The sequence below is a fragment of the Saccostrea echinata genome, unplaced genomic scaffold (assembly GCF_033153115.1).
Source record: "Saccostrea echinata isolate AGI-Se365-2 ecotype Australia unplaced genomic scaffold, CSIRO_AGI_Sech_v1 ptg000054l, whole genome shotgun sequence".
Lineage (NCBI taxonomy): Eukaryota > Metazoa > Mollusca > Bivalvia > Ostreida > Ostreidae > Saccostrea > Saccostrea echinata.
The window spans coordinates 47,905,514-47,920,095 of record NW_026889803.1 but is presented as its reverse complement, the minus strand read 5'-3'; the positions used below and the strand labels follow the sequence as shown (position 1 = coordinate 47,920,095).

The 14,582-nt window shown below is 32.2% G+C and overlaps 1 protein-coding gene across 1 annotated transcript; it reads right to left on the bottom strand.

Moving 5' to 3' along the window:
- Window positions 1-4,056: 4,056 nt before the first annotated feature.
- LOC133171868 (TAR DNA-binding protein 43-like) lies at window positions 4,057-12,620 on the bottom strand. Its single transcript, XM_061306659.1, has 4 exons — window positions 12,242-12,620; window positions 11,443-11,651; window positions 9,680-9,820; window positions 4,057-9,114 (listed from the first exon to the last, which is right to left on the bottom strand). Exons 1-4 carry the CDS (start codon window positions 12,477-12,479, stop codon window positions 8,329-8,331), a joined length of 1,374 nt encoding a protein of 457 aa, XP_061162643.1. The 5' UTR covers window positions 12,480-12,620; the 3' UTR covers window positions 4,057-8,328.
- Window positions 12,621-14,582: the final 1,962 nt, after the last annotated feature.

The following is a 14,582-nucleotide window of genomic DNA, read 5'->3' as shown; positions in this document are numbered from 1 at the left end:
ACATTATAATTACTTCAGTAAAGTTATGCATTACCATTACCATTATTTTTTGGGTTTTCAAAAATAGAAAATAGAAATAGAAAAATAGAAAATAGAAATGCAAAACTTGTGCATCTATTTTCATAAACACGCTCTCCAGCTCTTCAAAACTAAACTTGATAAATGTTACGTCAAATTTGATTTCAAGAACTTGTTTTTATTACACTGTAAATAACTTACATATATTTTTATTATTCCTGAGGAGTTCAATCTTTTCAGTTGCAATTCAGTTAAAAAAAACATATACAATATGCACTTTTTGTGTGACTATTGATGTCATAAAGCAATTTAACTTTTGGGGCACTTCAACCCCTCCCCAAACTATCTAAATTAATATTACATAGATTGTTCGGATCTAGGTCCTTATGAAATAAAATCAAATGCATTTACAAACTTATAGAAAGGGTTTGATAGATGTACATTTTGCTCTGCTAAAAGTAGAATGCCTGTCTTCTATAACTCCTTTTGCTGTTATGGTATACAATGGATTTGTCATGGTCAGCTCAAGCTAGACCAATTCAATTAATGTTTCATAAACACAGTCATGCAGGAGAAAGGGCTGGTTTTTGGATCACTTCTCCAAACAATACATTGTTTTAATTGATAACCCTAGAGGCATTGTGTGTTTTGATGACACTCTATTCAAAAAGTGAAAATTATCAATTAACAGTGCACATTAATTAGTGTACCTCATACCAGAATTATTGTTTAAAGTGATTTTACTAAAGAACTCTAAGTTTTAAATTAAATCTTATCTAAAATAAGACTAAGTATGAAAATTCTACTGTGTGGTAACTGCATTTTCAACAGATTATTAAGTGTATTTAAATAGATACAGAGAGTTTATTTAAATAGTTTAACTTTTTAAAATCCATTTCTATTGTTTTAAAAAAAAAATATTTTATCAAAACAATAATTTTCATGTCCATTTTTATTTACATTAACATTACATGTAATGAATTTTTTTGGCATTACACATTACTAGCATAATTCGAGTTCAAGTAATATTAATGCATTACGATGCATTACCATTACATTTAACATTATCCCAAGCCTGATACGGATAAAAGTTTTTTTTTTATTCGTGCTGGGGAGCGAAACATCAAATGTTGCACTCCTGACTTTATTGGGAATGCACAGATACTTGACTCTCATTAATTAATGTTGCTTGTCTTTTACTAGTATAACATCTATAAGAATTAAATTGTATGTCAGTTATTGTTTTACACTTTAAAAATTTTTGACTTATTGTCTTTCAGTTTTTTTTAAATCAATGTTTTGTTTTTATTTTTATTTTTAATTTGTTCAACTTATACTCATAGCTCCCTTTCTAAGGAGGAAATTCTTCAAAATCATATGGGTTTTGAATGTTTTTAATCTTCCCAACAACCTACATGAATTTGAATTACCATATCTATATAGGATTCCGAAACTTCATAAAAATCCTTACAAACATTGATACATAGCGGGTTCCAGTAAACGTGCTACCTATCCCCTTTCTTTTCTCCTCCCTAAAATATTAACAGTAGTGAAGGAGAAACTTCGGGAGTACTGTGAACAATATATTCGAGAAGTGGTCAGAAATCAGATGTGGATACTTAAAAATTTCAAGGCACTTTTGGAAAATTTGAAATCACAAGATTTTACCAAAATCAACAACATAAAAACTTAAGACTTTTCAACTTTATATACAACCATTCCCCACGATAAATTAAAGTACAGGCTTTTTGATGTCATTGACAGCTGCTTTTTTCAATAAAAATGGAACTCGTAAATTTACTTACTTGTCATTGGTCATTTGCAAAATTATTTTATTAAAAAACATTCTGATTGTACACACAGGTACTCTGAAGTTGATATTAAAAAGATGCTCGAGTTTCTGATTGACAATATCTATTTGATTTTTGGAGACCAGGTCTTCCAACAATCTATATGAATTCATATGGGTACCAATTGCGCCCGTTATTAGAAGATTTACTGTATTTTTGTATTCAAATGAAGCAGAATTTGTTCAAAATCTTATACGTGAAAAGAAGAAAACACTTGCTGTAGCCTTCATCTCGACATTTAGATATACATGTATATATAGGTATTGTCAATTAACAATGGTTATTTCCATTCTTATGTCGACACGATATATCCTAGTGAGATTGAAATTAAAGATACCACACAGATCTGACACATCTGTTTCATATTTGGATATTTAACTAGAAAAGGACGTTAATGGTAATCTAACAACCAAGCTTTACGATAAACGTGATGACTTTAACTTTTCAATCGTCAACTTCCCTTACTTATGCAGCAATATACCTTCATCATCTGCATACGGAGTTTATATCTCTCAGTTGATTTGATATGCAAGAGCATGCTCTATGTATGAACAATTTCTAACGAGGTAAGCTATTGACAAACATGTTGATGAAACAAGAATATCAGCAGTCTCGTTTAAAGTCGTCATTTCGTAAGTTCTATGGTCGATACACCTTGTCAGCAAATACAATTTATCATTAAGTCAAATGCTGACTGACGTTTTTCATACTAACTGTTGGGCCACTATTTACACACTGAATTGTCGACGGATTTTTCTGTTCTTTCCCAATCATGACAAGGAGCACTCGGCCGGTGTGACCTGTCGGCAGGGGATGCTCACTCCTCCATGGCACCTGATCCCATCTCTGATGTTTTAGAGGTCCGTGTTTGCTCTGCTCCAAAATTGTATTGTTTAATGGACTTTTGAGCTTGAATACTGTTCGTTATCTCCATATATTTCATTGCAACACTACATTTTTTCTGTTGCACTCCTGACATGGTATAACTTTTTTTTAACATCAGTCATGACCACAAATTTGTCAAACAAAACTTCCTACAATACATACAGTCTACATTTAAAGCTCAATACTTTGAATATTATCAGGAAAGTCTTTATTTCCACCATAAACCATTATCATTAATTTCACAGATCTTCAATAAATATTGAATTCAAAATTTCACAAACATGTGGTGTACTCCTGATATTTTAAGTATCATTTTTGAGCATAACTTTTCGTGAATTGAGATATCTGGCAGGTAGTTATACACTATCTAGAGACATATGCTGAGACAGAAATTTATTCCCTTTGCCTGTACTTTTCGTGCAGATTGATAAATATATGTTTGGTCTTTTTTTTAATTCACCCATATCCCAGTGAACTCCAAATTAACAAAACCATAGAGTTTGCCACATCTGCTTCATATTTGGATATTTTACTGACTAAAGATGAAAAGGGCCATCCAACGACTAAACTGTACATCAAACGAGATGATCTCAGCTTTTCCGTCGTCAACTCTCCTTATTCATGTAGTATTATTCCACAAACATCTGCATATTGTGTTGATGTCTCCAGACTTATTCGATGCTCAAGAGCATGCTCGGAGTATAATCAATTTTTAAATCAAGACAGCCTACTGACAAATAAGTTGAAGATATAGGAATTTCAACAACCTCGGTTTTAGTCAGCATTTCGTAAATTCTGTGGTTGCTATAAAGGCCTTTTAGCTTGTTAGCAAATACAACTTATTACATGTATTGAGTTGTATTTTGACAGACGAATTTCATATCAATTGTTACGTCTTTTTACACATAATTTAACTACGGATTATTCCATCTACCTGATCAATACATAGGGCTCACGGTGGGTCTGACTGGTCGGCAGGGGATGTTTACTCCTCCTAGGCACAACATTCCACCTCAGGAATTTCCAGGGCCATGATTTATGCCTTGTTCACAGATTAATTTGTTTTGTACGTTTTTGAGATCGATCACTCTTTGTCATCTTCACCATGTCATCACACAGACAGATGGACGGACATCTTACCATCACATACACTCTTCTCGTCATTAAGCACTAGAGCTAACAGGCAAAAACGTTATAATTCATTTGTAAATAGTACAAACTGGTAATTACTGTGCTTTGGAAGACTTGTTTAAGTTATCTGTGCATGCTCCCAATTAATCAAAGAAAAAAAAGAACTTCAAGAGATAATATATCTGATTTATCTATTATACTCAATTCATACACTTCATGACATACACACACAAAGAATATAAGCGAATTACACCTCCAAATTACCTAAGTTACACACTTGAAAAAGATTAATAAAGAGTTGCATTATTTTTTAAACTTAATACTTAACAGCTTAATTTAACAACAATATCAAAAATAATCCAAAATTATTTCCCCAAAAATAATGGAATACTTTTTTTTAGATCAATTTTGCAAAAAAAAAATGTCAAGGGTGTAACTTGCTTATTGTTAATAAGCATTATGTAAAGAATCAACTTTTTAATGTCTGAAGGAATTCAGAAATACAAAATGTTTCTGCTCAGAATTATAAATAAAACTCCTGTTCAATCACAAAATTCCTTTCTTTATTCAAAATGAATTCCTCAAATTCAAAAAAAAAAAAATTCTTTAAAAAATTAAAAGACATTTTTGTGTGCACATTTTTGCATGGGGCAAAACAGTGACAAGCCTCCATATATTCTTTAACACCTCAACAAAGACAATGGCATCCAGACTAATAAATAGATATAAAAAAATCACTCAACAACTGCCAGGCATGGACAAACCATTGCATTATCAAACTACAGCCCCTAACTCCTCCTGAATATAAGCTCAATTCGTTTCTTTTTTTAAGGGAGGAGGGGAGAAGAAAATTTACAATCAAAAATATAAATCATTACTTTTTTTATAAGATGATCAAAGCTCAAATCATAAATTTGGATACCTGAACATTGTTCATTCTTTGCGTTCTTTGTAATGTCAATTAGTATTCTGGAATATCTAAAGTTGGTACCCAGTATTAGTGGGTCAAGTGCCCTGTCACACAGGCTTTTCTCTTTTAATGCTGTAGTCATAATAAGCTTGGTTTGTGACCACCCCAACAAGAACAACAAAGGATGATAAAACCTTTCATATTTCTATATATCCACCTCATTCAAGCTGTGTTTTGCTGCCTTGAAATCAGTAACAGTTTGGTTTTATTATGAACACGAAATTTCATACTGTTCTTCTATATAAAATACCTCTTATTTTCCAAATCATTCAAATTCTCAGTTGAAAACATTTTTGTCGATCCTTACAAACAAGTTTCCAGAAACGTATAAATATATAGAGTCATCACAAATCTTTTCAAACATATAGCAATCCCTCCACATTCCAACCCTTTCTCAACCTTCATTTTATGTACTGAATTAACAACAGTTAACAGCATTATGCAGTATATTAGTTACAATCTAGAGAAAACACAGAGACACACCAAAACAAATCTTCTCTACCAAAAAGGATGCTTTGTGCACGATATACAAAGTGTTTCAGCAAGTTGTGACAGAAATATGCTCAACGTGGTTAATTTACACCGACAATATGCCATTTTCATATCTTGAAACAATTCTAGATGTCCACATTTACAAATTCAATTTTAATGTAACATCTATATATATACAAACTCTCATAAATATGCAACCAAACCATAAAGTATCAAGATTCTATAATCTGTAATGAAATTTTGCTTTCAGTTTTTTACCATAGATAGCTTGGATTTCCAATTTTCAACATACTTATCTCCAGAAAGAATATGATTAATTAAACTCTATTTATCATTTTTAAATTCTTATAAAAAGTCTAAGCAATTATTAGCAGCTGTGGTTTTTATTAGAATGAAGTTAATTTGCAAACATGCAAGTTATATAAATGTCAAATAAAAAATAATAAATTAAGGAAATTTGCTGTTTTCTTTCTTCTTGTCAGTTATTATATAGTGAAAAGGTCTATTTTTGGAATAAATATACTATCTTTTACATAAGTCATAAAAAAAGGCAAATTTACATTTATTTTTCTTTTTCTTACAGTATCCAGGCAAAAATATAAGATAATCAACCAGAAATAAGGATATATATATCTATGTCTTACAGACATATAGTCTTATTTATTCATACATTCTTAAATATGCTTTTAACATCTTGCATAAAATGACATAATACGCCAGACCTCTCTTGACAGTAATAATAACACTAATAGAACAGCAAACTCACTCTGTACATCCAAACACATACATTGACACATATAGCTACTATTCTGTACACCTTGGACATCTTAAAAAATATTCATCTCATAAATTAAACAGAAAAAAAACTATAAACTAAAACATAAACATTTATAAGATCAGAAAAATCCAAAAATTTCAGAAAAGATAGTTGCCCAAATATATATATAAAAACTTATGATGATAATCTATTAGACTTAATTTATTGACAAGGTATATTTTATTTAAGTTATCAACTGAAGTAAAATTGAAAACACCACAAAGAGATGGATACTAAACACTACCTAATGATCACACTACAAGAAGCACAAGAAATCTTCACACCAATTTTAATAAACAAAGTACTGTGATGACATGAATTAATATATAAAACAATCTAACAATTCATTATTTTTCAATTCATCCCCATCTTCAATAACTTTGTGATCCAGTTGTAACATGATTTGAATTAGAGCCACTTTCTCAATGCAAGGCTTCCCCATTTTTTCATGATCACTGATTTGTATCTACAATATGTAACTGCAACATACATAGAAAATTATTGTGCACAATTATTTCATCATGTGTCCATTCTTCTGTCCACCCAATACAGAACATGTTCTCATTCCTAAAATAACAGTTGGACTATGGCACAATTTGAGTTGTTATTACAAGCAATCAGTCCACTAATTTTTGTTCACATAAACAAATAATCAAATTCTTTTCTCTGACGGTAAAAGTTTCTTTTTAACATGATTAACAGAAAAATATGTGTGCATATGAAATCTGCAATATATGTTTTCATTATTTGGGCTAAAGTGACTATTAATTAAAAACTTTTGCATGCAATTTCTAATACTATCATAACAATCAAACTATTTGAATTGCTCTTTCTTTGTTAACTTAGCCATTTCATTATATAATGTAAAAATTTTAACATACACTGTACTTTAAAAATTCAGAAAGTTCAGAACTGGCCACCAACACCTTGAGGTTCATATAAATTACAAAAGATTACATCACAAGTGGATTCCAGTCATGTGGTATTTTACAGGATCTGGATCTAAAGTTTTGAAGAAGAAATAAACAGATCACCAGGGTTGAGTATCACCAAAAATTTTACATCATGATATATCAAGATTTTCCCCCAAAATTATCATGTTAATATCATGATATTTTACTTGAAATTTTACTATGATTTTAAACAAATCTCCAAAAAAATATGCTGGTATATATGTTCCAATAAAATCACACAGCCATACAGATAACCATCATGATAATTCCAAAATGAATTAGTTTTGTTGACCGGTTCCTATCATTTGTTGGTTATGAATCTTAACTGCTCCACAATAAAAATTCATCAACAACAAAAAAAAAAAAATCATTTGCACATGTTTTTGGTAGTCTGTTTATTTCTTCTATTCTAATACTTATAAAATTTGAATCTGTTATATTGCACCATAAAATCTTTCCAAATTAAAGTGAAACCAAGAAATGTTAAAATTTGCAGTACATCTGTTATAATGAAGTACCGGACTATAGAACTATCCTGAATGGGGTCCCATGTGTTGTCAATAACAATGCTGGATTTTACACAGCTTTTAAGATGGTGTTTAAAATCTTTTGGAATAACAGGACAGTTGTCAATGTGACATCCTAAATATTACTGTAAAAGTTATGTATGTAAAAAATTAATTTTCTTTTTCTTAATTTCATTTATATACAATGTATTTCTATATTAAGCAGGCAAACCACATGATTTTTTTTTAGCTTCCATTCAATAAATTTCCAAAGAATACAAGGGAAATAACCCAAATGTATGCAACATCTCAGAGAATGGGTTGGGTGAGTTCACTGGCATCAGAATAGAACATTCTTCTCATCCAAATGCAGTATTTACAAGATGTTTAAATTACTTACATTACTGATCATTTATCAATCTTAATATACACCAATAATCATCTAGATTGTCGCCATGAATGAAAATGAATCACATCACTTGCAATTAAAGTATTGTTACAACATCATCAGAGTTGCAAATATTAGCATAATTCTTCCACATCTTTCAACCTGTGTTTTACTGGATCATATATATATATATTGGAGTTTGATAAATGATCCTTCTTTCAAACCTTAATTTATCATACACATATAATTTTTCTAACAATCACCTAATTAATGATCTATTAACAGAATGATTCACTTTCCTATCAATCATACATCTTGTTAATTCCATGCACCACTGGGTTTACTCTGAGGTGTTCCCCAGCCACCCACCCCTGGGCTGCCTCCTGCTTCAGAAGCTGATACTTGAGAACTTCCCCACCCTAGAAAACTGTTGTTATTCGGAATAGGTGGTGCAGCCCCCATTGTGCCCCCTGAACCGCTGCCTATACTACCAAAACTTTGGACACTGGCTTGACTGGAGGTTTCCCCTCCCGTAATAGTGGTGGTCACAGGAGTGACATTACCTCCGACAGGAGGGTTATTGCCCTGACTCACAAGACCAACAGGACCCCATCCACCCTGACCACTAAGCATGGCCTGAGCAGCTGCAAGCATTGCTGGGTTAAACTGTAGGGCCCCAAGGTTTAGATTACCAAGTCCTAGATTGTTCGGCAGACTTCCCTGAGCCATGGGTGTTCCTTGGTTATGCATGGGTTGAGTGGTTCCTCTCGGTCCTTGGCTCCATGGGTTGGGAGGGTAGGCTTGTGTGTAGCCGAGCTGGTGGGGGCTGGTTGATTTTTTGTCATTGTGACGGTCATAGTTCTTTGGTGCAGCACTGCTGATGTGAACACTTGCACCCTTAATGATGTGATCCTCTCCACACAAATTCTGTGACACCTCTGGGTCAGCAAAAGTAACAAATGCAAAAGCTCGGAACGGCTTAGGAATAAAGACGTCAACCACCTCTCCATATTTGCCAAAATAATTTCGCAAATCTTCTGCAGTCATATCCTCTGTACATCTTCCCACAAACACTTTTCTATTCATGATTTGTTGGGCTCCTTCCTATAGGCAAATTTTTAATAAAATAGCATAGTAGTTATACAATTTTTTACTTTTACAAAATATTTCTCCAAATTAGGTCAGAGCATTCTGAAATATCATACAATGGGTACTTTAAGTAAATATGCATCAGTACTTATCATTTTCATCGATCTTACATACATTTACATCCACTAAAAATTATCTCCTTTATTTTTTATGAAAATCAGTCCTTTATCAATCAGTAAATACGGCTAAGCCAGCCACCTGTATAGATTTCTTAAGCAGTGGGTCTTCCATCAATGAAACAAACAATTACATACTACCAATAATACAATATTTAACGTACTTAATTCTACTTAATATCAAGTATTTAAACAGATATCCTTATTAAAAAAAATGTCTAAGTTTGTTAGTATGGGAATTAATGTAGCAGCTATTGCAGAAAAAATTCACATACCGGGTATCATGCTTACGGAGGTCACATATTTTTTTCTGCAACAGTTGCAACATTAATTCCCATACTAAAAACCAAAGAAAGCATTTTATTGTTTTTAAGTAATAATTATATAACTATATGTCAGCTTACCTTTGAGTTTGGAATACGGACATCACACCATCTACCATCAATCATATGACGTTGTGACATACATTTGAATTGGGAGTCATAATCAGCAAATCGTATAAACCCAAAGCCTTTAGACTGCCGAGTCTTTGGGTCAACTTTAACCTGTAAAGATTGAAAATTACTCCATCTCTTTGAGATCAATATGGAATAGACCTAAAATGATATACATTTACATGACCATGCACTTAAATACTATGTGCATGTATTTATATATATATATATTTTTACCGACTTCCTGAAAATTTTCATAAAAATATAAATACATAACCACACAATATACATCGTTAAAGTGTAGCTTTGTAAATAAATAATAATATCATGTTAAGGAAGATGCACTAAATAAGTGTATGGTTTATAATAGTCTATGTACTTCAATTACTATAAGCATCAATTCAGATAAGGCCAAAAAAAATAATAGTCTTGTTTCCTGCTATCCGACCTACCCTATTTTTTTTGCACACTACCCTAAAGTTTTTTTTAAGTTTTGGAAGAAAAAAAAATCAATAATTTCCGGAATTTCATCGTTCTGTCACCGGAATCGGATTCCGTGTTAACACAAAACAAGCATTTCATGAAATTCTTGTTTTAAATATGGACTTTCATAAAATACCACTTGAGTTGTGCATAAAAAGACATGAAATTTAATTTTAAAAAGACAATATTGACCTGTACATGTTTAATTTGATCTTATATTAGTTCATATCCAAAAAATGCTGTCGGAAAAAAATAAAATAAAAATATAAAATAAAATAATTTTCGTACCTATCTACCCTATTTTTTTTTCAGGCTGGTAGCAGGAAACAAGACTATTATTTTTTTTGGCCTAAGGGTGAATTCAAAAATAATGTTTGTTTGTTTGTTTAATGTCTGATGTTTAATGTCTTGTTTAAAGGTGAACAGCAAATTGAAATTTTTGGAAAAATTCAACATACCATAAAATTTGTTTCAATTAATGTAACATCACACTGTCAGAATATTATAATTGAAAAAAGTACTGTATATGCATTCTAGTTAAATTTTCCAAAGTATATTACATGTACATGATGTTTTTCAAATATTTATGTGAGTTCACATAAAGTCTTTTATGAATGTTTCATGCACGTATACAACTTTTTCTCTCCTTTGAAATCTAAAATTAACCGATTTTTGGATAACTTTAAAACTCTCAAGTCAAGAAATTTTATCCATAAACTGTATTACATATTTATTTCAAAGAAATCAAATTAATGAACTTTTAAACTTTACGAAAATGTTATTTCCTGTTTTATATGCATTTTTGAATTTATGGAGTATTGTGACATCACTTGTATTGCACAGTGATGAATATGTTTTAACTACTAAATAGATCTAAATGATAAATGAATTTAGCAGTGCACAGCTCAAACTTTACCCTCATACACATAAATCTTTTATATATAATTACTACAATATTTGCATACCAATCAAAACATGACAGAGTGATCAGAAATATTCCTTTACCCACTAATTCTTTTTTATTAAAGAATATTGTCAGATAGGTAATATCAATGAAAATGATAAAATATACGGATATATAAACAAAATGTAAGCAGCATATGGATGAAATTGATTTTTAAGGTAGAGTTAATTAAGCAAGGAACTCCACCATTTAAGAATAACATTTTGTTCCACTTCATCTAAATACTTTATAATACAGAATCACCTTGGAGAAAGTTATAAAATAAAGGCAAGCAGAGATGGCATACCTGAACCATCAGGAGTTCCCCAAATTGTGAAAAATATTTTCGCAAATCTTCTTCAGTGCTTTTCCATGGAAGTCCGAGCACAATGAGGTCACTGCAGCGCTGTCTCTCATACTTTTTGGACTTGTAATGTCCCCCATCTTGTTCATCAGGACTACTGGTAGAGGCATTACTTCCTGATGCCGTACTTCCTGATTTCTTCTTGTTTTCAGCTTTAAATATTTACAAACAGTACGTAAAACACACAAAAATGAGATTTTAATGTTTCTTGTATGCATCAAATACATAAACAAAGATTTAAATTACTTCTGAATTAGTTTAAAGATTCTTTCATTCGGTTCAACAAATTTAAATCATTAAGTGTATGACTTCACTTAATAGTCTACAATGAAAGTATTTTTGTAAATCAAAATAGAAATTAAACAAATTAACAAAAAATCAAGAAAAACAGATAAACTACTATATAATTAAGTCTTCTATAGCAGTATTAAACTCATGGGCACCAATCTATTTTACAATGCAAACATTGGTCAGATTTGAAAATGCCTAGAGTTATCTGCCCCTACCTGTCAAATACCAACTCTGGCATAACCTAATTTTGTTAACAATTTTCGGTGTTAAGAATTGTGTTTGGAGATGTCTAATGTATGCAACCTTAAATATCAATAGTCAAGCTATCAAAAAACAGAGGAAACTTCTATGGTAGAGTAAACTTTCAGTCACATATCAGGAAATAAATTCGTAGCGTCTGCTCCGCGTCGGGTATTGCACGAAATTCTAAGTCCAATATTCGACCACTTACTCTTGGGAAACACAGCAACATAAATCCTATTTGACCAGTCCACATCCGGCGGATACAGTCGACCGTCTGCCAGTCGTATTCCTCGCATAGAACCCGTGTCAGGGTTGCGATATTTTAACCCACAAGCTCCGGGGAACTGAGCAGACAGTGTTGACAGCAGTAGAGTGCCGTCCTCTTCACTAGGTACTTCCATCGGCTCCTCCCCCTCTTCCTCGGCCACCTGAATGTACTGACTCATGTTTTATATGTTTTTTATCACCTGTCGTGGTAAAACCTTTCTAAATAAGCCATATATTCAAGCTACCCGCCGTGGTCCCGTTCTTAAGTGCGTCGTTCAAGATGGCGGCCTCTGTTGACAATTTTCTTTTCGAGCGCAGCGCCATCTTTTATCTGACCTACATACTTGCACCGGCTTACCTTCTCTTGATCCGCGCCGCTATTGTATTTAAACCTAAAATTGATCCCTGATTTCTTGAAATGTTGAATCTTAAAAAAGAATCTATGGTCCTGTAATACACTTCTTTTGTAATATTTATATTGCCTTCATAGCCTAAAGTTGCGACAGTTAAATGCCACTGCCTGTTTTTCCTGAAGCTTGCTAACGAATATCACAGTCATTTGAAATTTAAAAAAAATTGAAAGGATTTTTTTTATATATATAATAATTCTATTTGTTTATTATTTATTTAATTATTTTAGGGGATATTTTTTAAAATAAGTTCACAAAATCTAAAGAAGCTTGAAATTCAACTATACTTAAATTTTTCCATTTCCAAGAACCTTAATTCGTTCTTTTTTGACTTGGTAAAGAATAAGTGCCCACAAATTACAGATAGAGCAGATCTATGTTAAATCAACAAGAAATATTTGTAACTTCATATATGATGCATTCAACATAAGAAAATCTATGTGACTTTATTTGTATACTGTATGTATGACTTGCGCCATATGTGATTTTTGCCAATAAATGAAATTAAATTAAGTTAACTTAAAATTTGGTAATTTTAAAAACGGAGGGTGCATTTCGAAAACTGATGAGGCTAACTCGCGTGCAGAGCTGAAAAGCCGAGGAAATAGGGGAGAATCAACAAAAAATCCAAGATTGAAAAAAAAGGATTTCTTTCCCAAATCTGTTCCTTTAGCGGCGAATTTCTAATGTAGAATGTATATAAAAACCTCGTGTAATGATACACTAGATATATAAAGTTTAAAAGTATTAAATACAAATATTTTCTCCATACACTTAAAATTGAGAAAATTAATTTTAATAAATAAAAAGGGAAGGCAACACGAGCTTAATATACATGAAATATATCGCTTTAAAGAATATTGATCTATACATGTAGTTTCAGGTCTTATTTTTTCTCACTGGTATGAACCCCCCCCCCCCCCCAAGGTTATACTGCTCAACGAGATAAAAATATATCTCAACAAAAAACTAGTAAAACCTGTACATTTTTAAAAGTGAAAATAAAAAAGATACGTACAGGTTTTTCTTTTGTAGCTTATTTCCATGAACGTGAGATAATTTAAGTAACTTTGAATAAGGAATTAAAAAAAAATCTTTACCGCACAATTCAGTAATCTATGTAAAAGACATATAATTTAGATCGAAAGACTTAGGTGTTTTACTCTAAAGTTTGGAGAGAACAGGACTGTTCCTGACTATAAGCACTAGCTTCTTAAGGGAAAAAACCCAACTTTTTATGTTTAATCAAAATTGCTAGCAACAAAATCTTTGAAAGAAAAGAAAAATGTGACTTTTTACATGACCGCGTACTGAGAGCTAGCAGATATCCTAGAAAAGGAACGGACTAAAATGAGGGGACAGAACAAAGAAAAACAATTCATTTAACCTTGTTAAAGAAGGTGAAACATTAGCACACAATAAACCCCAGAAATCCATCCTTCACTCCCCAGCTTCCAGGGGGATGCAGGAAAACCCTGGGCAATGACGGGTATTCCCAGACATTATATAAACTAGACAAACCTCTTGCCCCGACATCTTATTACGGTTTATAACATGGAGCAGGAAGATCGTAATGGTGGAACTAACTGAACCTGGAAGAAAGATGCGGGGAGGCTTACGAGAGAAAGAAAAAATACCAGGATCTGTGAAATACGCAGCAAAGGATGGAGCACATGGCAATTTCTTGTGGATATTGGCTGTGGGTGATTCCCAGCACAGTCTACCTGGAGAGACCATGGCAGCCGTGGGAATCACAGGAAAGGAAGAATAGGAATGCGAAGACAGTCAAATGCAGCCGAAAAGATGGAAAAAAAGAGCAGATCGGAGCTGGAAATCATCTACAGACTAGTATAGTGATTTAGCCAATCGTGC

Coding starts and splice junctions, on each gene's coding strand:
- LOC133171868 (XM_061306659.1), bottom strand. CDS start 12,479: ATGAGTCAGTACATTCAGGTGGCCGAGGAAGAGGGGGAGGAGCCGATG. Junction 11,652..12,241: donor TGTTGCTGTGTTTCCCAAGA/GTAAGTGGTCGA, acceptor AAATATTTAAAG/CTGAAAACAAGAAGAAATCA. Junction 9,115..9,679: donor TCCGTATTCCAAACTCAAAG/GTAAGCTGACAT, acceptor ATTTGCCTATAG/GAAGGAGCCCAACAAATCAT.